The following is a 22632-nucleotide window of genomic DNA, read 5'->3' as shown; positions in this document are numbered from 1 at the left end:
TTCATTAGCTCAGCCGTCTGAGCTAGGCTAGGGAGCAGTCTCGTCCGGCAGCAGGCCCCCTCCCTCACCACGCACACACACGTTGCAAATGCACACGCATGCACTCAGAAACCCACACTGACTCTAATACAGACACACAAAGGCACGTTACGTCCAGACGGCGAGACCCAGCCAGGATCACATGGGGGATATTACTGCCGGTGGACTATCAGGAAAAGAGTGTCATGTTTGCTGGAACATGACAGTACAGCTTGCCTCCTCCACTCTGAGGCTACGTGTGTATACTGTTATTTTCACTCTGCCATATTATCCCCCCTCACTGACACTTAAAAATGTCTCCAAAGCTTGTTTTGCTGGTTTCAAACTCGGTTAGCCAGCCAGCCACACTCAGGAAGGACAGTCACCTGTTTTGGGGTTGCCAGATATTTCTGCGATGGCTCACTGTTTGTCCCACGGTATCAGCCCTGGGGGATTCTTCTGCTCCCATTGTTAGTATTGCATTGTCTTTTCTGTCGGTCTTCCTGCTCTAACCCTTACTTGGGTTACAGTGTTAAAAGTTAACACTCTGGCAACCTAAGAAAACCTTGACAGAGGTTGTCTTAGACCCAGTCCATGTCACCAAGTTGACTCTAAATATCAAACTGCACACCTCTATTGGGCTGCCATTACAGAGCAGAGGAACCATGAGCCAAGATCTTGGACCTCCCCCTCTTTCCTGCAGCCCACCTCATATCAACCCTGACATAATCTGCTAGTTAACTCTCAGTGCACCTGACTGACACCTGCTCCCACTTCTTTTTGCGCCCCATATAAATGGCTAAAGCATTAAGACATTGAAAAATGTGAGGTATTTAGAAAAACGGAGTGCTGGGGAGAGGGAAAGAGGAAGTAGGGGGGATGATGAGAAAAGCCCAGGTGAAAGTGTTTCTCTCTCTCTCTTTCTCTTTCCCTCTGCCTCTCTCTTTCTTTCTTTCTCTCTCTATCATCTGTCTCACTGCCGTGGGAGCAGAACAGAGAGCGAGCGAGGAGTAGAGTATAGTGGAGCGGCTCGGTGGAGCTTTCTTGGCCCTGCTCCAGCTCTTCCCTCACAGTGATGACATCATGGTTGTGCCGGCAGGTCTGGATGTTCTGCCAGCATTCCAGCGTGTTTATGATCACTCGCAGATGTGTCCAAGAACATACTGTACCCAAACCAGAAATTAATGGAACTTGACTGCCTTCCAAGCCACATATTCCAAAATAGAGAAGGGCCTTGTGAATCAGGACAGGGTGGGGGACGTGGTGGGGGGTTGTGGAGGAAAAGCTCTATTAAAAGTTTTTTTGGGGGAAAAAAGTAGAAAAGAAAATGCCCTGTGATTTTACATGTATATTTTTCACAACAGCTGACACCATAGCTCACCGCCCCCACTCCCTCCCCTCCTCCCTCCCTCCAGTACATTAGCACAGGATGACAGACGGCATGGATAAATGGGCCAAGCTTCTGTTTGGCCGTGTGCCCTAACTCCTCTCTGGTGGTTTAAACCCATAGTACTTTCCCTGACCTGTTGATGTACATTAAACCCCTATTTAAAAACAACACTTGAATTATTTGGGGCATAAATCTGCCTCCATTACAAAGGTCCAGAAGAGACGATTGGGTCCCTGGCTATAATGGCCTCAGTAATTGTCCGGCATCTTCTCTCCTCATCAAAAAGCGCTTCCAGTCTCCCCCCCACACACACACACACACACACACACACACACACACACACACACACACACACACACACACACACACACACACACAGAGGCAGGAGGGAACCAGTTAAGACCTCCATCCACCTGAAATGAGACTTGACTGGTGGAAATAGTGTTCTTTCAGTAAACTGTCCCATTTTAGCCAGAACTCAATGTATCTACCTGGCTGCACTCTATAAGCCTCTGGAAGAGGGATGGTCTATCTAGGCTGTACAGTATGTGACAAGGATGGCCTACATCTACATTGCTTGCTGTTTGGGGTTTTAGGCCGGGTTTCTGTGTAAGCACTTTGACATCTGCTGATGTAAAAAGGGCTTTATAAATACATTTGATTTGACTGTACTGTACATAATGGGAGGTGACACCTTTGACTGTTAGTCATCTGTCGTTACACTATGACGGAACTGGATGGCCCAGTTTAGTTTGCTTGTCCCTTAAGGCCATCTCTCTTGATTCTCTTAAGCTTCTAGACTATTCCCCAAGTAGGTGAGGTGCTACAGTGTTTGTGTCATTATAGTAAACCACTAATTACTACTGAATGTTGTCTAAGTTGGATCCTGTTTCAATAACCTACTATTATATGGTACTTGAGCGCTAGTCATTCAATATCTGACCTTGTGTGTTTTTATGACTGTTCTTACTAAACGAGTCTCTCTCGACGTTCATTGTACCGCTCATATAATTATGTCTAGTACTACAAAACACATTTGGCCCGGCTTCAGATCTTAACACGAGGTCAATTAAATCGAGTCGTATTGATACATAATGATTTATGATGCTTTCACCTCTTTCAACTTCACAAGTAGCCCCCATCGAGTTACCTCGGCGACAAGACACCTTATTCATAAGATTCAATAGGATATTCAAAATTGCCTTGTCCGTTAACCATCACCTAGTTAAAGAAACATCTCTGGTGCTAAAAAGAAAATCCAAAAGGAAGCTCCCAACTAGCCCATAATACCCAAGTAGAAAAAAGACCTTGATCTTACTCCCTTACTCCTTTGTTGTCAGGGTATTGCAGCTTTAAATCCCTTTGGTTGCTAAGTAGCGAGTGCCCCTGTGCTCTAATGGGCTGATTTGGTATTCAGCTCGATGCCGGCTCTTATTTTTGTATGCGAGATGGTGTGTTTTGTGTGGAGGGTGAGTGCAGCGAGTGTTTTGATGGAGGGTGATTGCGGCAGCGTCTGGAGGATGTTTTAGAGTTTTATGAGCTGCACAGTACACTGTGTGCCTTTCTAAAACAGAACACAGCCCATAGAATGTTGGATATGGTTCATCCTTTATTTTTTTCTCCCTCTGAGCAGCTCCTGTCAGAGACGGGAGGAAATGGGGTGGGTGGGTGTCACTCACTGGAAAGGAAAGGGGGGTTTCGATTAATTTGTTCTGCTGAAAAGGAACAAGTGATATGGCAGAAAACACACACATGCACCTCGACACACACTTCAGAGAGGGGGAGAAGGCACACAAGCACATCTACAAGGGAGAACACATGTGTTAGGTTCACCATGCTGTGTTGGGGTTGGGGGAGGGCTGTTTTGAAAAGAAGTGCACCTCATTCCCAGAATGGTGAACGTTGCTCAAGAGGGGCTGTACAAGGATCAGGTGGACTTCATTGCGTGGTCGTAGGTATTTTATTTTTGGAGTCCCTTTTCTGTGGAAGATCCTTGACATGGGCTTAAGGCCCAAACAGGGAATGGCAGGCACTATAGATCTGTCAGAATGACACACCCATGTATTGCTTTATTGGTAGAGATAATCATTCTTATCACTGAGCAAGTTCTGAGGAATGCAATAAAGAATTACGAAATAGAATGATAGCATCAACACTGATCCCTTAAATGTCAACCTCGTCCCATTAATAACAAGACATGGAAGTCAATATTCAGGAAGTGATGTGAAGCAGTGATGTGAAGCAGTCATGATTAGAGTCAGAAAAATACTTGCAAGGAAAGCCAGCAACATGCATAACGTTTTGGGCCGAAAGTATATGCAATTGAGGGGCGACTATTTTTGTTAGATATTTTTTATTCACAGTAACATTTTTGGAACTGCAGGCATAAGGAAACAACGTAACTCAAGGTGTCTCCCCTTTTTGAAGTTATTGTGTGTATTTGTTTGCATGTCTCCGGGCAGAAATGACTTGTTTGTGTATTGGGTTCTGTTTGTGTTCAAAGATCAAGGAATTGATACCAGCTGTAAATCTGTGGCTGAAAATCAGTGATGCATGGTTGGAACAGGCGAAAAGGGAGGGGGGGGGGGGTAGCAATGCAATAAAAGAGCCAGAGAAGTGTACTGGACGGGGGCTAGGGGAGGGAGGAGTGGGGGGAGCGCGCTTGGTTGTGAGAGAGGCTAAATTTAAATCGTAATTGGCCGACTTCCACAAGCTTGCGGGCATTTTAATGAGTCATAATAACTTCATTTAAAACCAGCTGAGCAGAAATAGATTGGAGAGGAGCCTGTGGCCAGTATGGATTGGTGTTTTTGTCAGGCCCGGAGCCCACTACCTTTCATCGCCCAGAAAGCCGCAGACACGCTGGGGGGGGCATCTGACGGGGGTTACACATAGTGTGTGTGCGTGCACGTGTTTCTTTAAAAATACAAATATTCAAAACCATTTGTATTGAAAATCATCCCTGGGTATTTAAAATGCCCTGGTGTACAGTATACTGTCCAAGCCTAGTTGTAGCCTCAGTTAGTAACCATACATGTCAGCCCGACGAACTGTCTGTATATTAAACAGTCTGAATGATCACTGTTAATGTATCTGTGTTGACTACATATCAAAAAATAATAACCAGCTGGTTAACCTACTCCAGAGGACAGCGTTGGCTGGAGCGAGTACAACCAACCTTGGTGTAAATTGGGGAGAGTGAGAGAACGTGTGACCTGACTAATCAGACTACGTTACACCCGCATCAAAATATCTCAATTAGAAGGATTTTCTCAGAAAAGGAAAACATCTGGGAAGGATGAAAATCAGCCCTTATCATAAAATGCCACTGATTCTCTATCTGGCTCAGCAGAAGAACACTGATGTTGTTGTTGTTCTAATGACATAACCACGTATCATACATTGCAGTGGCAATAAGATTATCTAGTGTTTATCTGTGACTGAAATTAGGAGAGGAATTTGTTGGCACCGGCAGAGCTGGGCCAGTATTTTTTTTTTTTTACCCGAGGCAGTCTGGGTGTTTAAGCAGGTTCCAGTGAGTGTGGGAGAGCACTGTCGCGTGTCCTAAAATGATCCCATAACCATGCACTTAGGTCTTTCTATTAGCTGTCACCACAGCAAACGCATGGCTTTTGTGTAATGGTATTAGGGAAATGTGCTATGTCAGACCTGACCACCATTCCAGACTTAATTTAGTCTGCAGCCTTCAATTATATGACAATCCGTTAACCATGTGAAAATTATATTTTGCACATAGTTGTCATTGCTATCAAGCACATAGCATTCTGTTGTATGTAGACATTTTCCATGGTTAAGACCTAAGCTTACTCTCAATGCAATATGTTCTTGATTTATATTTTATGAAAATCTACCATCTATAAACATGGTATGACACTGACGACACTTGCATAATTTGCCAGATTGGTCTTGTCGCAACATTCCCCTCTAAAAAATATACGAGTCGGATTTAATCTTTGTGGGCCATTTGGTGACGGAAATAAACTCTGTCATACGCTACCACAATGCCAACCGAGGAAAAGAAAGCATGATTTGTTTGCCACGTAAATGGCCATGAAAGTAAATATCCTCCAAGGCATGGCCTTTATTGCATTATGTAAGTTGGACGATAGCTCTGGGAAAGTTTTAGATCAATTTCTCAGCACAGATTAGAAAGCTATGAATCCCATTTATGGAAGAGACTCCCTTCTGAAATACTCTAAGAATTTTTGTATATTTTCGGGATGAAGAGACAATCAACCCGCTAAGCAAAGATCCGCAGACAGTGCTTTCATGTATGAAAAAAAAGGGAGAGAGAGAAAGTGAAAGAGAGGGGGGAAAAAAAGATAAAAGCACTCCCAAAGCCATCTGGAAGTAGCCAGGACACACAAGGCTTGCTTTTATGCTACTAATTCCACTAGGAGGTGCAGCATAAAAGCAGAGCGTGGATATTATGTTCTAACTGTTGCGAACTATTAAATGGCCTCGGAATACTAATCTTGGTGGTCAGGCAGAGGGAGGACTATTTTTGACTGGAGTAAACTGTCTGTCGTTTGGGGCTCAGGAAGCCTCTCAGAGGAGATGCTTCTGCTCTCTGTTAAATTGATGAGCCGTCTAGCCAGTAGTGCCTTTCAAGTCTGAGCACAGTCAAAGGAGCTACTATACTATCCCTTCAGGTGTCAAAATGTAGTTATAGATTAACTATACTGAACAAAAATATAAACGCAACATGCAAAGTCTTCGTCTCATGTTTCATGAGCTGAAATAAAAGATCCCAGAAATGTTCTATATGCACAAAATGATTATTTCTCTCAAATGTTGTGCACAATTTTTTTAACATCCCTGTTAGTGAGCCTTTCTCCTTTGCCAAGATAATCTATCCACCTGACAGGTGTGGCATATCAAGAAGCTAATTAAAGAGCATGATCATTACACAGGTGCACCTTGTGCTTGGGACAATAAAAGGATGCTCACATATGCAGTTTTGTCACACAACACAATGCCACAGATGTCTCAAGTTTTGAGGGAGTCCACCAGAGCTGTTGCCAGAAAATGTAATGTTCATTTCTCTACCATAAGCTGCCTCCAATGTCGTTTTGGAGAATTTGGCAGTATGTCCAACTAGCCTCACAACCGCAGATCATGTGAACCCACTCCAGGCCATGACCTCTACTTACGGCCCCTTCACCTGCGGGATCGTCTGAGACCAGCCACCTGGACAGCTGATGAAACTGAGGAGTATTTCTGTTTGTAATAAAGCCCTTTTGTGGTGGGAAAAAAATATTTTGAATGGCTGGGCTTGGCTCCCCAGTGGCATAGGCCCACCCACTTGGGAGCCAGGCCCACCCATGGCTGGTCCCCTGCCCAGTAATGTGAAATCTATAGATTAGGTGCCTAATTTATTTATTTCAATTGACTGATTTCCTTATATGAACTGAACTCAGTAAAATTGTTAATAGTTGCATGTTGCATTTATATATTTGTTCAGTATAGAAAGGACTGTACAGTGGCAGCTTGGCCTATTTTTGCCCAGCTGATTCGTGGCCTTTGTTGGCTCTCGGCCAATGGCTTGTCACTTCTCGAGTGTCGGTTCTATCGTTACTATATCTGGGTGCTGTGGTGCACTGCAGAGTGACTGACTAGGAGCTGCTTCAGAGGAAGAGGGCAGCAGATCTGGAATGTGTGGCAGGACATTGTAAAAAGTTTTAGTGAGGAAGTTAATGGCCCGTCACACTGTCCACTTTTGTGAAGAAAAAAATGTTTATGGAATTGACTTTCTTTTTTCTCGCTTTCTCTCACCCTACTTTTTCCCCTTTTCCACTTCTTGCTAGGAAAGATTTATGGCTCAGTCCCCCCTCTCTCAGAAAAACAAATGACATAATGGAAAGAGCAAGCAGCAAACTCCTTTTGTCATTTGGCAGACATCTTGGCCAAAGATGAAGGTTTTTAAGACTATTTAAGGTGAAGTATTTTCACTCAATACTTTTACTTTTGGAATTTGTATAATTTATATCACATTCCGTTTGAACTCGTAGGCAATAAAACTTTGTGCGTTTTAACTGGGGGAAAAATCATTTTGGATGCAAACGAAATAAACAAGTATGTAAATCAGTGCACCTGAGTGCAGTTAAACGCTGCATGTTTACCACATTTCCAGTTGTTTTGGTTTTTGGATTTCCTATTATCTCTGCTTGGCCATATCGGCAGTTTGTTTCTGTTGGCTCTGCGACCATGTGCTCCTAGTTGGCACTTCAGATGTCCACATATTTCAGACTGTTCTCGTCTTTAAGGGATAATCTGGATTAGTGATGTTCAGCTGTCACCAACAAATCTTCAGGTACATAGAGTCCCCTTGCTATTGGCAATGTATTACGGAAACTCTCACAATCCCATTGAAAAAGGATTATTACCATCTTGGATTTGTGCATTTTTAAAGTCTTCTGTTAAACATTTCTGTCCATCTTCCCTCCCAAAACAAATATTTTCCCTCCCTTTTCCTGTCTCATTTACTGTCCCAGAGGTAATTGTTGCCTACAGCCCCCACCCCCCCAGGCATCCTAACTCTACTCTGGCCTTAATAAACCCAGTAGTTCCTTTGACAACGTGTGACTTGAAAGCAGGAAATAATGGGCCCTAAATGCTAAATCTTTACAGGTTATTGACCTGTGGAGAGAGCGCGTATGCAGCAGGCTCTGCCATCGTTTCAGTTTCCCCTTTCTAGCCCTGTGACCATTTTGTTTCACTGCAGACACTGTTGCACCCATTTGTCAGGAACTGTGCAGCATTTCTACGGCTTCTGAACCAATTGTTCATGCCATCTTTGCGATACTGGCTCAAATACAGCAGCACCACATGATTGTCTTTTATGGCCACAGCTTGTTGTCTTTTGTTACATTTGACTACCAGGTTGCCCGGTCTTTGGTTGCTTTTTAGTGGCTGGACTCTTTTACATTGGCCGTTTCTTTTGACTGGTACTGTTAAAAGGCATCCAGAGGCATCTGTTGGAACCGGCTTCACACAGTCATCTTTTCCCCAGGCCAAATATAAAGGCTGGCAAATGACAACCGAAAACGCCTTACTCCCCCCCCCCCCCCCACAGCCTTCCATCCATTTCTCCTAAGCAATAAAGGCATTTACAGCACTGTAAAGACATGTCAATTGCTGTATCCAGCGGGTTTTCTGTGTCCTGCAATAGTCATGGGGGGGGCGAGGGTTCACCTCGTGGTCAGACTCTCAGGTTCATATGGAAAAAAGCTGCCGCCTCCCGTCCCCTCGCCAAGACCCAAATCCAATGGTTATCCCTCAGCTCCAACAGTTCAAATAAGTGTTTATGTCCTGGAACATTCCATGACCTTCCCAGTCCAGGGGAGTGACACAGTGACTAGCTCTGGGTCTAGAGATGTTTGATATAGAAACGGTCCCCCACTAATCATGGCTACCATTTTCTGAACTGTGGATGGGACTTTTTCGGTACATTGGTGTACATTTAGGCCTGCGTTACGCACCAGTGGCCTGTCTGTGTTGGTTCAATTAACTTGGTTTGAGTGCAAAGGGAGAACTGCATCCACTCACATCAAACCATTCAAATGAAAGCTGTCTTACCCTAACAAGCTATTTTGTTTCTGTCATTCCAACGGTCGCTTTTGAGGACAGCTGGCCCAAACTGGCCTGACCTCCGCATTAGGAGTTGGTCTCCCTCTATTGTGGAGACCAAGGCTTTTCAAACCAGGCCTCTTGGCCTTGAGGAATGGAAGTCTTCCTTGAGGAATGGCCCCTGTGTTGGAGGGAGCAGAGGGGGAACAGGGGCAGCCAGCCTGACTGACTTCAGGAGGTCCCGTCCTCATTTCCTGCCACTTCACACCAGCAAAGCCCCAGTGGGTCCTCTCTCCGCTCCCCGGCCCGGCTCATGTTTCCTCCCCAAAGCTTTAAGAGGCCTTTGTGTCCGAGCGCGCCAGACCGAGGGGGAACACGCCAACATGTCATAACTTAAGAACGTCTAGCGACCCACTTCCGGAAAAAATGGGGAGTAGGTAAAGCCGGAGAACACATGGAAACTTTGACCTCTGTGGCAGAGAGGGGGAAAGTGTTGGGGAGGAAGAGTGAAAGGTAGTTTGTAGGGTTGTGATACCAGTATCATAATATTGTTCCATGGCAAAAATGAACACACAGCTTTTTAAAAACCTGCTGTATGTAAAATAGTGTGCTATAGCTCGGAAAATAAATAATTGACTCTGGATGACAACATAATGATGTTTTGTTTCCAACGTTTGGGCTGTTTTCCAAAAAAAGTTACATCCGCTTCGTGTTTTGTTTCTTTACTAACAAGTATCACGATACCAGTATCGTCCCGGCCCTAGTAGTTTGGTGGGCTGGAGGGATTGGGAGGTAGGGAGGATGTGAGTTAGTGTGGCTGCTATAACAAGCAGGCAGGCAATCTGGCCTTCAAAGGCCCAGACAAGTCTGAGGCTCAGACTAGTGTACTGCCTGAACAAGGCTCTGACTAACGTCAGGACGAGGGGGGGTGCGTTATGTGGACTGAGATGCCCCTGGTCTCCCCAAGGCAAGAGCACTGAAAATAGCTTTATTGTACAGAGGAAAGAGCGAGCAACAGAGAGGGCGAGGGAGAAAAAAGCCTGTCTGTGACCTACTGGACAGACAAATTTGGTTTGCAGGCAAAATGGATTAAGAGATTTGAGCAGCAAATAACAAGGGTGACTGATTGTGCTGAAGCGCATCCATTTTGAGGGTTTGAATTCAGAGACTGCTTTGGTGTGTGTCTGTGTGCACGCACACGCCCTCACATTCGGCAAGTCAATATTTGTCTGCTTTCCTCGTCTCTAGACATCCTCGTTCTGAGCAGTAGACCATAAAACTGTCATGTGGCCTGAAGATTTTCTGTTTTTATTTCTGTTTTCCCCCCCTGCTGATAACAATATCATTGTAAACCAGCTAACCGCTCTCCCATGTCCTTATGGTCAGGATTTGCAAGGGGGAAAACAGTTTTATCTTATCTACTGTACAGTATTTGCTTACACAATCGTGTAATTCCGAGTATCCGAGTATTTTGTCTGTCTGTCTGTCTGTGTCTGTGCTGCACGTGTCTATGAGTAGCTGTATGTCTATTTGTATAAATTACTGTATATGTTTGTTAGTCAGTGCTGTGTGCCCTTGGTCTATGTGTGTCGTGTCTGTGCGTGCGTAATACTCTTGTGTGTGCGTAACACAGTGTGTGTGTGTGTGTTTTGAGAGGAATCCTGGCTGCGGCCCAGGATTTTTGTCTTGGTTGATAAAAAATGTGCTGCCTGCGGTACACATCTACTTGAGCGAGGGAACACACAGTTCTGGGCTGTCCTTTCCAATTGGCAGTCTCCGTACTGTTCTGTGACTGATAAGAGGGTAGTGTAAATAAAACTGTACAGCACAGCTCGTTACCGCTGAAGGGAGAGGAGAGGGAGAGAGGAAAAAAGGGAGAGCGTGGTGTCTGTACTCATTGTTCTGACGGATGTGTGTGTGTGTGTGTGTGTGTGTGTGTGTTTTTTTGCACCCAATGTACTGTCTTGCGTAACCCATTTGTGTAGGCTCACCGAACAGCTAGGCTGTGTTTTTGTTGGTTTCTGTGTTTGTCTGCTCGAATATCCCTCCCCCTCCCCCTCTCTCTCTCTCTCTCTCTCTCTCTCTCTCTCTCTCTCTCTCTCTCTTTCGATCTGCTCTCTCTCTCTCGTGCTCTCTCTCTGCCTCTCCACAAAAGGAACAAACTGCATCTTCTGTCTGAGAAGTGCAGTTGAATGGCATAGTTATGCGATCACATTGAGGGTAGGCTGTGTGTGTGGTGGTGTGATGCGGTGCGGATGGGCTCCGTTAGATTGGGTTAGCACAGACACATCGTGGGGTGGGCTACTGGCACTTCCAATCAGGGGTACCCCCCCCCCCCCCCCCCCCCTTACAAAAACACACGCTGTAGCCCTCCCACCGCGACCACTCTTCGCTCAGCTCGAGTTCCCCCGCCACCCCCCCACCTCCCTCCAATCTGTGCCGTGACTTTGACTTAATAATAATTTGGTAGGTGCCTATATTTGTCCTATTTCACACATGTACACGTGTGTATTATATGCCTGTTTGAATTGGAAATGTGTTTTTTTTTGCATCTCCCTAAGGAGAAGGAGGCTTCCTCTTGCCACGACTGCCATGCAAGGCCATAAACAAAAGTGTTCTGTTTCTTTTGAAACACAAAAAAAATCTCGTTGCCAAAATATGTTGTGCAATATTACAGAGGAGGAAGCAAAAAGGGTCCGTCAGTGGCACGTGGCACAAACCCCCACTCCCCCTCCTTTTCCCTGGGTTATTCGAAGCAACAGTTGTGCAAGGCCCATTATGTCAGGTTAGGGCCCGGTTGTGGCAACTTGAAGGAGGGAGGCCAAGGAGGGAGGAAGCAGGGGTTGTTAGAGAACAATTATTTTATAGCCACTTCTTTCTTTCTCTCTCTGGAGAGGCAGGCAGTTATTTTGAGCCGCAGAGTTGGTGCTTCCACGGCACTACCCGGGGCAGAGGGGGAGGGGAAGGGGGGGGGGGGGGCACTGTGCCAGGCAGGAGTTTTTCTCTCACCTCTTCTCTGTCTGGCTACGAGATGCCTTCTATTGATAAAAAAATAAGTAGGAAAGGGAATGAAAATGTTTCACTTTAATTTGGGTTAGTGTTTTTCAGTGGCCTCCTGAACAGGTCCTGCCTGCCAGCTGGGTGGCTGGCTGACTGGGTGCTGTGACCCCTCTAACGGTCCTCCTCCCCACTCAGACAATAATGACCCACACCAATAAGGTGCCACGGAGGTTTTGTCCACATAAAGACACGGGCGTCACGCCGCCACTTCCTCTAAGGATTTATGTCCATGTGCCGGGGTGTACACTTCAGCCTCCCTGGGGAGCGGTTAGTGTTGTGCCATTTGTGGGGCCCCGGTTCACTAAGTCTGCGCTGTGCTGGATCCCCCAGGTAAAGATTGAATTGGCTCATGGCCCCTTTTAGTGAGGACTGCTCATGGTTACAGTACATTGAATGAAGCTAGCAGTCAAAAAAGCATTATAGTCAATGCTAGGGCCAGGAGTTTTTCTAGACCAGTGGTCGGCAACAGGTGAACGGCGGGCCAAAACCCGAATTGTTGGTCAAAAGACACTAAAATCTCTAAGAATTCAGCTGAAAAGGATTTGAATCTATTGTATTCCCGCAAATAAAATAAACATTATCATGTCTCAATGTAATCAAGGTATGAAATTATTGTATTTGAAAATCATCTCTTTTTGGCCTTAATTATGGTCATTTTACAAATTATTATAATTAAGTTCCTGCCTCCAGACCATCCTCAAATTGTCCGGCAGCTGAATCTAATTGCCTACCTGTGTTCTAGACCATGTGACCCAACCAGGAAAGACTCCTGACCCTATAATATCCAATAATCTCCATTGGGCTCTGGAAGAAGCAGGGGGAGCTGATTTTTATTAATGCAAATTTTGAATGTGATATTCTGTCTATCTCACCTGAACACGGTTCCCTCTCCAAAGGTTAAGTATCTTTTAACGGACAAATTGTGCCATATGTTCAACTCTGCATTAAACATCCCTGGCCATACGTTGCCTTAAAATATGCAGAAAATCAAGGGTATTACTTTGGCAAGTTTTTTTCTACTGAAGTCCATATTTCTGTAGAAGAAATGGCTATAGGAACTAATGCCTTGTGCTGTGAGTGTGTGAAATGACAGTTAAGGTCTAGTACAATAACTCAAACGGTTACATAAGTTACATAAGTAACTGGCAAATGTACAACTCCATCTTGTCCATCATGCCTCAGTGTAACTTGTCTTCTTCAGACTAATAGTGTAGCTGTTTTGTAATAGTGTTGCGAAACCGACACCCAGTTTCTCTCCATCTCGGAGACCAAAAAAAGTTATGAGAATTAACTTCCTGTTTTGATTTGCTGCTGCTGCTGCCGGAGGTTTTCGTAACCCTTGGAGACGATGCCAAGAACAGAACAACCAAGGTCTGGTTTAGGGTTCTCATTGTCCTGGGATCAGGACCACACAGGAACACCGAACACACCTGTTTGATATCTGGGTGGAGCAGGACAGCGAGTTAGCGAGCCTTGACGTGCTCCCATAGCACCCCTTGTTTGTGTTTTGATAAATACCTCTGCTCCTCATGCTGCACTCATACAGTTCAATTCAATAAACATTATTTTATTGCCCCTGGCTGGGGAATAAATCAAGTTTATTGAACTGAATTGGATTGTAGAAGTGCAGTGTGAAGAGAAGAGGCCCAAGTTCCCATACTGCACTAATAAAGCTGCTCAGACACAATGGCTCATGTAATATTCAGTGCTATGTCAATACCAATTTTCAAAAATCGGAACATCACTTATACATCTGAGTTTGCTTGTTACAGGTGCGTGGGAATTGTTTTTTATGATATCTTTAAAAGAAAAACCTGCACTCTGCTCTGCTCTTGGCAGTATCAGTTTGTTAATTTAGCACTACCCCACATGCTGTACTACGCAAGTAGAGTTAAGCCAACTACACTGTAGGAACCATATTATGTCATCCTACATAACTACTGCTGTACACACCTTTTTCTTATTCATATACGGTCTATAAACACCCATCCATATTTCACACCCTCCTGTCTCCTCTCCTGTGTTGCAGCTGGTGAGAAGGCCATTGTCTGTGACCAGTGTGGGGCCCAGTTCCAGAAGGAGGATGCTCTGGAGGCTCACAGACAGATCCACACATGTAAGAACACAGCCCCCCCCCCCCCCCCCCCATCTGCTTCAATAAGGCTTTGCACATGTTCCCCCATCACTCTGTGTGTTAGGGAGATTGTGATCTCTTTCAAACAGTTGCTCCACTCCCACCATGGTCTTGTACACCCGTCTGTGTCTGTTGTGCAAGTGTCTACAGTATGCTCTTGAGCTTAAAGTTTGAACCAATTCAGGCGAAACAGGTCAGATATGGCCAAAAAAAAACACATCAATTTTAGTGTGCCTAAATGGTCTGAAGTATATTGAGTAACGTCTAATGCTAGTTGACCTTAATGATAGTTGACTCATTATTAAGTCTTAGTAGTTTTTACACCACTGTGTGTTTACAATAGGTGATGTATTATGGCGCTTGCCGCTGACCGAAGCAGAAAGACTCAGCGGTGAACATATCCACATGCATGGCTTCTGGCATAAAGCCGAACCCCCCTGAGTTATGTTTATAAGCCGGTTGGCTCGCGCCACAGTGGCCAGCGGAAGGTGAGGGTCTGGAATCTTCCCTGGCACACGGGCTCCCTCAGCCTGATGACACAGCCTGGATGCCAGAGAGGGGGAAGGGAAGAGACACCCAGACCTGGGACCTACCGTCCACTGGATGGGACTGGATCATATCAGGCCTTTTAATAAAGCAGTGGTAATGAATACGGGACTGGACGGTGGGGAGGGGCCTTTCACTTGGCAAGCCAGTCTGGTTTATCATCGACAGGAGGATGAGGATGGCGACGTCTTTCCAGCAGATTCCAAAGATCACTCACTCATATATGGCTGACTCGGGTTTCCCTCCGCTCACAGTGTGTTGATCCACCGCTGCTTGATACTGTGGGAAGGGTGACTAGGTGTGTTGTGACTGTTGGACTCCAGAGTGTGTCAGATGGGTCACAACCTCTGGTGTGTAGCATTGATGTGTGTGACCCGCGGTTTACTGGGTTACAGCCATTCTGTCACTACACACTTATGTGACTGGCCAAACAAACAACAAGCCATCCTCTTTCAGGACTATGGACTGGTAATGTGATCCAAGCAATGTTCTCCTGTCACTATATCAACCTCAATGTCTTCCCAAGTGATACATTTATCTCTTCCTTTTTTTTCTCAAATGAAAACTTTTTCAGTAGATATAGTTTTGTTGTACTCATTGAGAGTTAGCCATTGTTAGGGTGATGTTACTCAACCTGCAGGGAAGTCATGCTCTGTTTTGTATTTGAAATGGGGGGGAGCTCCTCTGTGTACTGCAGTAGAAAAATACCCAAACAGAATCAGGATGGACTATGTGACACCCCGTATCATGGAGGCATTGACACGTCTCATCCAAGCCTGACTCAAACAACTTTCCGGAGCAATCTTGTTGGCCCCACATTTTTTGACACTCGTCTCTCAGGGCTAGCCCCACTTGAACAGGCCCCCTAATTGACAGCGGCTGGGGCCTCCGGAGCGGCATTGACCAATTCGAGGGTCCTGGAGTGAAGAGGGGTTAAACAAGGCTAATGATTGGACAGGCATACCAGCAGAAAGGAATGCAGCTCTAAATATAGCATTCCAGTCTGGTCTAGAAAAATGGGCAGCACGACTTGTCTTCCTGCCAGGTATTGGAACAGCAGTGAGGCCAGTCTCCCCCGAGGCCCGCCAGGCTTATATTTTAAAATGTGCTGTAACGCATGGCTAGGCTGATACGCCGGCTCCATCCCTCAATATGCTCACCCATATGCTTAGCTTTACTCAGTTTACTAGCTCTGGAAAATGGGTTGTCACCTTATTCTGTTTGTGTGCGGCTCTGTGTATGCCTGTGTGGCAATACATAACTTACTGTACACTGTCAGGAAGGGGATTACTCATACTAGAAACCGTTCAGAACAACGTTTCCATTAAGCATGACTCATGTAAGGTGAGATTGAGAGGTGAATGAACGGTGAGGAATCCCTGTTCTGTTTACTCTCACTCTGCTATACAGAAATGTTTGAATGACTCAAAGTTCACAATGAGATGTAATATACACCTTTTTCAAAGTAAGAAAAGTGCTCCTCTGAGAGCTGCTGTGTCCATCCAACCACAGAGAAAACAGTTACTTAACAGCTAGAGATTTCTTCCTCCCCACTCACCTTCTACCCCCTCGGTCCACAGTCCGGTGGTTGTGTGACTGTGTCGCACCCGCTATGTAAATAGTTAATGGCCGTCGACATGGAGGTGGTGTTTAGGATGACGAGAGTTTTACGTGGCGCTGTAAACGTCCGGGTCTCAGACTCCTGCTGACAGAGAGGGTACAGAAGGGCAGAGAGCGAAGGCCTGTTCCCCTCGCACAGTCATCGCACCCCCCCCCCCACCCCCACCCCCACATCTGAAATACTAAAATACTTTTTTTTTTTACATGTACACTCTAAATTTTGAATGTAAGACTTGAAATAAGAATATTTTTATTTATAAAGATAATATTAGTTATTGTGCAATTGGAGACCTATTATTTTCCTTTGTAATGACTGTAATAATAATGAAATATAAAACACTGTTTTGGCACAGGGGTCGAACACCAGACCGAGGAAAACATAGGAGGGGGAAACATTGTTGACCATCAAAGCCAGATGTTATCTGAGCGGCTGCTTGGCAGCAAGGGTTGTTGTTCTCAAATGACAATATTTGGCCCTGAAGTCATGCCCATTTCTGGGTAATGCTGCTCTTTCAATGGGCACTATTGTGGCATCCCTTCTGGCCAGTTGACGTCAGAAGTATCAGCTGCCACGGTGCTTGTTTAACTGCTCAGACTCACACTGCTTGTGAAACAGGCTTTATATTTAGTGTTACTTGGTATGTGCTTAGGTTAGGTTATATCCCTGTGCATGCATGTACATTACTCCGAACATGCACAGTATGAACACATGTATGTGTGTATGTGTTCACGCAGTAGGTTACTGCCCTGGTCTGGCTTACTTCCTTTTGAAGGGCAGCCAAACCCGACTCCCACCTACAGCGCCTTCGGAAAGCATTCTGACCCCTTGACTTTTTCCACATTTTATGTTACAGCCTTATTCTGAAGTTGATTTAAATGTTTTTTTCCCCTCAATCTACACACAATACCCATAATGATGAAGCAAAACCCCCCCCCCCAAAAAAGATTTCAAACTGAAATATCACATTACCATAAGTATTCAGATCCTTTAGGTTTTTATCAAGGATCTCGGTGTACTTTGCTCCGTTCGTCTTTGCCTCGATCCTGACTAGTCTCCCTGCTGATGGAAAAACCTCCCCACAGCATGATGCTGCCACCATCATGTGTCACTGTAGGGATGGTGCAAGGTTTCCTCCAGACATTCAGGCCAAAGAGTCCAATCTTTGTTTCATCAGACCAGAGAATCTTGTTTCTCATGGTCTGAGAATCTTTAGGTGCCTTTTGGCAAACCCCAAGCAGGCTGTCATGTGCCTTTTACTGGGGAGTGGCTCTAGGAAGAGTTAAGAATGATGGAGGCCACTGTTCTTGGGGACCTTCAATGCTGCAAAAATGATTCCCCAGATCTGTGCCTCAACGCAATCCTGTCTCGAAGCTCTACGGACAATTCCTTCAACCTCGTGGCTTGGTTTATGCTCTGACATGCACTGTCAACTGTGGAACTTTATATAGACAGGTGTGTGCCTTTCCAAATCATGTCCAATCAATTGAATTTACAACAGGTGGAATTCAGTCAAATTGTAGAAGCATCTCAAGGATGATCAACGGAAACAGGATGCACCTGAGCTCAATTTTGAGTGTCATAGCGAAGGAGCTGAATACTTATGTAAATAAGGAATTTCTGTTTTAAAAAAATTCAAAAAACTTGTTTTCACTTGGTCATCATGGGGTATTGTGTGTACATTGCTGTTGAATTTGTTTTAAAAAAATCATTTTTAGAATAAGGCTGTAACTTAACAAAATGTGGAAAGATTCAAGGGTCTAAATACTTTCCGAAGGCACTGTATATCACCTCTCGTATAGCTCCGGAGGGTTCCATCTCCACCTCACAAGTCACTGGTGGAATCACATTATAGCACCTGACATTGATCATTTAGTAACACGCTTGAACGACACACCCCTCTCACACAAGACACATCTTAATGGTTTGAACTAGGAGGAGAGAGATTCCATGTCCTGATGTGACTTTTGAGCTTGATGACGTAATATGAGTGCCATCAATGCATCTACATCTGCACTGTCAGTTTTTGCCCCCCTCTAGAATTGGGCGCTCTTGCCGTTCATGCAAATTATCCGAATGTCACCTTCTGGCATTGGAAGCTCATCTGATTTTGTCCAAGTTTGGAAGCGAAGCAGGGTGGAGGTTTTTACTCGTTTTCTCCCCAATTTTGTGATAATCCAATTGGTAGTTGCAGTCTTGTCTCATCGCTGCAACTCCCGTACGGACTCGGGAGAGTCGAAGGTCGAGAGCTGTGCATCCTCCGATACACAACCCACCCAAGCCGCACTACTTCTTGACACAATGCCCACTTAACCCGGAAGCCTGTTGCACCAATGTGTCAGAGGAAACACAGTGCACCTGGTGACCGTGTAAGCATGCACTGCGCCCGGCCCGCCACAGGAGTCGCTAGTGCGCGATTGTGACAAGGACACCTCTGCCGGCCAAACCGTCCCCTATCTCGAACGACGCTGGGCCAATTGTGCGCCACCTCTCGGGTCTCCCGCTCGCGGCCGGCTGCGACAGAGCCTGGACTCAAACCCAGAATCTCTAGTGGCACAGCTAGCACTGTGATGCAGTGTCTTAGACCACTGCGCCACTCGGGAGGCCAAGCAACGTTTTCTATGAGATGGTGGTAGTCCTGTTTATAGACAAGCACTCTGACCGCTCCTCAGTGAAGATCCCTAAATAATAGAAGGGACTACCCCTCCCTTTCTATCCCTCCCCCCTTTTCCTCCCCTCCTTTTTAAGTCTTGTGTTACAGGGAAAATATGCTAAACATTTTGGAGAGGCAACAGTGGGTTTAGCCGGTGGGAACACGGCGTGACTCCAGCGACCGGGCCACAGAGTAAACAGTTTCTTTCTCAAGACAGAAATAGTTTGGACAGTGAGCGAGAGAAAAGGGAGGACAACACGCCTGTGTTATGGCACAGGGAGAAAATAAACCATGAGGCCTCTTTCCTTCTTTCTCTCGCTTTCCCTCCCACCCCTACTTTGTTTTTCTCTCCTACATCTGAAAATGTTCACACTGGTGGCCTCCCAATCAGTCCCCGCACACACCCTTCCCACGTGACTCTCCTAAATTGGACCGTTGCCACCGGTGCACAGGGGTCACGTCAAAAGTGTTGATTATCTCAATCACATTAGGCGAATGGGAGCGTCTGTTTAGCATTTAGTTAATTGTGACGTTATTAAGTTGTCAGTGAGCATTAGAGCCACAATAGATAGTGCGTGCGTGTGCTCCCCACATAGCCTTGGTATGAAGCGTTTCTGTTTGCCTGAAAGATCTTAAATTCTGGTGTGTTAATGTGGAAATCAAGGTTTGAATAAATAGATGTATTACCACACCGACATTAACCACGTTTATTCAGCACAAACCGTCTAGAAATAGTAACTGGAGGTGCATGAAGGTTATTGGGTAGCGTTTCATTTTTGATTGTCGCGTTAGCGTCATGAATGCCCCCCTGCTGCGGTCATGGGGTGCGCAGTAATGCTGATGAGCATGGCTAGACGCTAGCCACCATATTTCACTAGCCATTCATTATTGAGCAAGCTGTCCTTCACTCCGGCAGATTACCCATTTGTCTGTCTGACTCCCTCCCGTGGAGGGCACTCAGGGTCGACGCAGGTATCGTATTGTAAACCACAGTGGAGTGCACTTGTAGCAAATGCCTTTGTCCCTTCGTAGTACCCTATTGAGGCATAGTTGTCATAAAAGTGTACTGTGTATATATTGTGTAGATTTTTGTGTCCTTATAAACCACTATGAATTGCACGGACACTTTTGGCTGATGTAAAAGTATTTGTCCCCTGTTTGGTCACCAGGTGTAATGCAGAGATATGTGTCCTTGTGAGACCCAGAGTGACAGTTGATGTGATGACTGTCCGTCACTGTAGAGAGGCTGGGATTGGTCCCCTTGATGGTCCTTCCTCCCAGGTGATGCCTAGTTCCCACCGAAGGTCACAGGGTTCAGAGGGAGGGATACTGTATCTCCTAAATATACCACAAGAATGGGCTCACCCAGACTGACCCCCTTCTGATTGAAAGAGGAGAATCTCCTTTTGATGTTACTGGTAATCAGAACTCAACCATTCCCATTTTGTTTTCACCTTCTCTAGTTTTGCCCAGTCTTTTTTCATTCATCATCCTGTGTGAAAGCTCTTGATAAGTGAAAAGACTGAAAGCGAGTGAGAATATGTCAGGGTGATTTGACTTTGCGGGAGAAGTTTAACAGGTGACATAGGCCAAGCATTGAAACCCAAACCTCCCACTGTCCCAGTTAAAACAGTTGTGCTATGCAGTATGGGTAACATTTGCTAAAGTGCAGTTAAAGAAATCTTTCAGCTGACTGTCTGTCTGAATCTGTGTTATTGCAGTTGCCTTGGGCCATTACTCTTCTCTATTTTTATAAATGACTTGACACCGGTCTTACAAGATGCTAGAATGACTATGTATGCAGATGATTCCACTCTCTACATGTCAGCACCCAAAGCCAGTGAGGTCACTGACATTCTAAATAAGGAGTTAGTCAGTACCAGAATGGGTGATTTTAATAATGCACTGGTCTTAAATACATCTACAACTAAAAGCATTGTATTTGGTTCAAAACAGTCTCAGACCTAAATCTCATCTGGAATTGTGTAAAAAGTGTGTGACCATTGAGCAAGTTGAGGAAGCTGAACTTTTCATGGGCTCCCGAGTGGTGCAGTGGTATAAGGCACTTCATCTCAGTGCTAGAGGTGTCACAACTGGCCGTGATTGGGAGTCCCATAGGGCGGCGCACAACTGGCCCAGCGTCGTCCGGGTTAGGGTTTGGCTGGGGTAGGTCATCATTGTAAATAAAAATTTGTCTTAACTGACTTGCCTAGTTGAATAAAAATAAAAAAAACTCCTTGGTATAACATTGGATGGTCAAATATCATAGTCAAGTCATATTGACAAAGTTGTTGTGAAGATGGGTTGGGTATGTTTGTTCTAAAAAATAGTTATGCGTTTTTTGACACATCAAATGCACTAGTTGTTCAGGCTCTGGTCTTGTCCCATCAAAGGAAGACCCAGCAAAGCTGCAACTGGCTCAAAAGTGAGCAGTACGTCTTGCCCGTAACTGCACATATAACAGATGTCCAGCAAAGACGCAAAGTCTCGTCACCAGTGTAACAGATGTGATTGTACTTTGTAACTCTGTCGAGCCCAGTTGACGGATGTTTATTCGCTTGCGTGTCAATATGAGACGGGTCATTTTGTAATCAAACATCATAACCGTGACAAAAATAGTACAAAATACAACAAACGTAAGTACCTGACGATAGACACAAGGAAGCACATTAGATGTGCAGGACAACCATATGTTGATGGCTGTAGATTTGTGATTGGTCTGTTAGCGTGGAAATATCAGACTGGGAAGAATTTAAGTTTGCGGTCTCCCTCTATCTGCATGTATGACCAATGGCATAACACCTTACTGATATGTAAATTCATTCAACAAATAGGAATACATAAACATCAAACATATTTCTGCAGTGTCAAGTGAAAACATAACTAACCCTGTAACACATATACAGAACTAACATCAACAAAATGCAGGCCAGTCTTTCCAGGTTGAGGCGACTTAGCTGCTTCTCTTCTAGTTTTTATCAGAAGTACTGCTGTAATGAAAATTCCAGATTGTCAGCATAATCGAATAACATTCAGCTCCGACACCCATAGATACCTCACAATACATGCCACCAGGGGTCTCTCCACAGTCCCCAAGTCCAAAACGAATACAGCAACACACTGTATTATACAGAGCCACGGTCGCATGTCACTCCCTTCCATCTCCAATTACTCAAGCAGACAGCAGAATTACCTTTCAAAAAAAAGATGAAAGGTCTCTTGGAACGGCGGGGACTGGGAGGGGACACACACAGACACACTCTAACACACACCGTTTGTTTTAGTTGTATTCTTTATTTTGTTTGAATATCGTTGTATTTGTAATGTGTGTGACTGTCCTTGTCTATCAGTGTACCAGTGTGTTGTGTTTTTTCAGGACCCCAGGAGGAGTAGATGCTGCTTCTGCAAAAGCTAATGGGGATCCAAATAAACAAATACATATTTTAATAGTGGATCTATCAACCTCTTCTGCAGCCCTAAAAGGCCTTAAACTCAACGCTCCTCTTCTCTCCGCTCTCCTAGACAGAACTTTTTTTTCTCCCTCCATCTCGCTCACTCACTTCCCAAAATAAGAAGTGTACAAGTGGTCTGAGTCAGTGACCAAATTAAATAAAGTGCAGACC

The 22632-nt window shown here is 45.1% G+C and overlaps 1 protein-coding gene across 3 annotated transcripts in view; it reads left to right on the top strand.

The window, feature by feature from the left end:
* Window positions 1–22632, top strand: part of LOC139423204 (zinc finger and BTB domain-containing protein 16-A) — a 123098-nt gene that overhangs the window by 63858 nt on the left and 36608 nt on the right. For all 3 annotated transcript variants that reach the window (XM_071174940.1, XM_071174939.1, XM_071174938.1), the window contains exon 4: window positions 14088–14174. In XM_071174940.1, coding sequence (XP_071031041.1) covers window positions 14088–14174 — 87 coding nt within the window. The remainder of the gene's footprint in view (window positions 1–14087; window positions 14175–22632) is intronic.

Source organism: Oncorhynchus clarkii, chromosome 12 (assembly GCF_045791955.1).
Source record: "Oncorhynchus clarkii lewisi isolate Uvic-CL-2024 chromosome 12, UVic_Ocla_1.0, whole genome shotgun sequence".
NCBI lineage: Eukaryota > Metazoa > Chordata > Actinopteri > Salmoniformes > Salmonidae > Oncorhynchus > Oncorhynchus clarkii.
The sequence above is the reverse complement of the archived record's forward strand: the minus strand, read 5'-3'. Positions and strand labels throughout refer to the sequence as shown.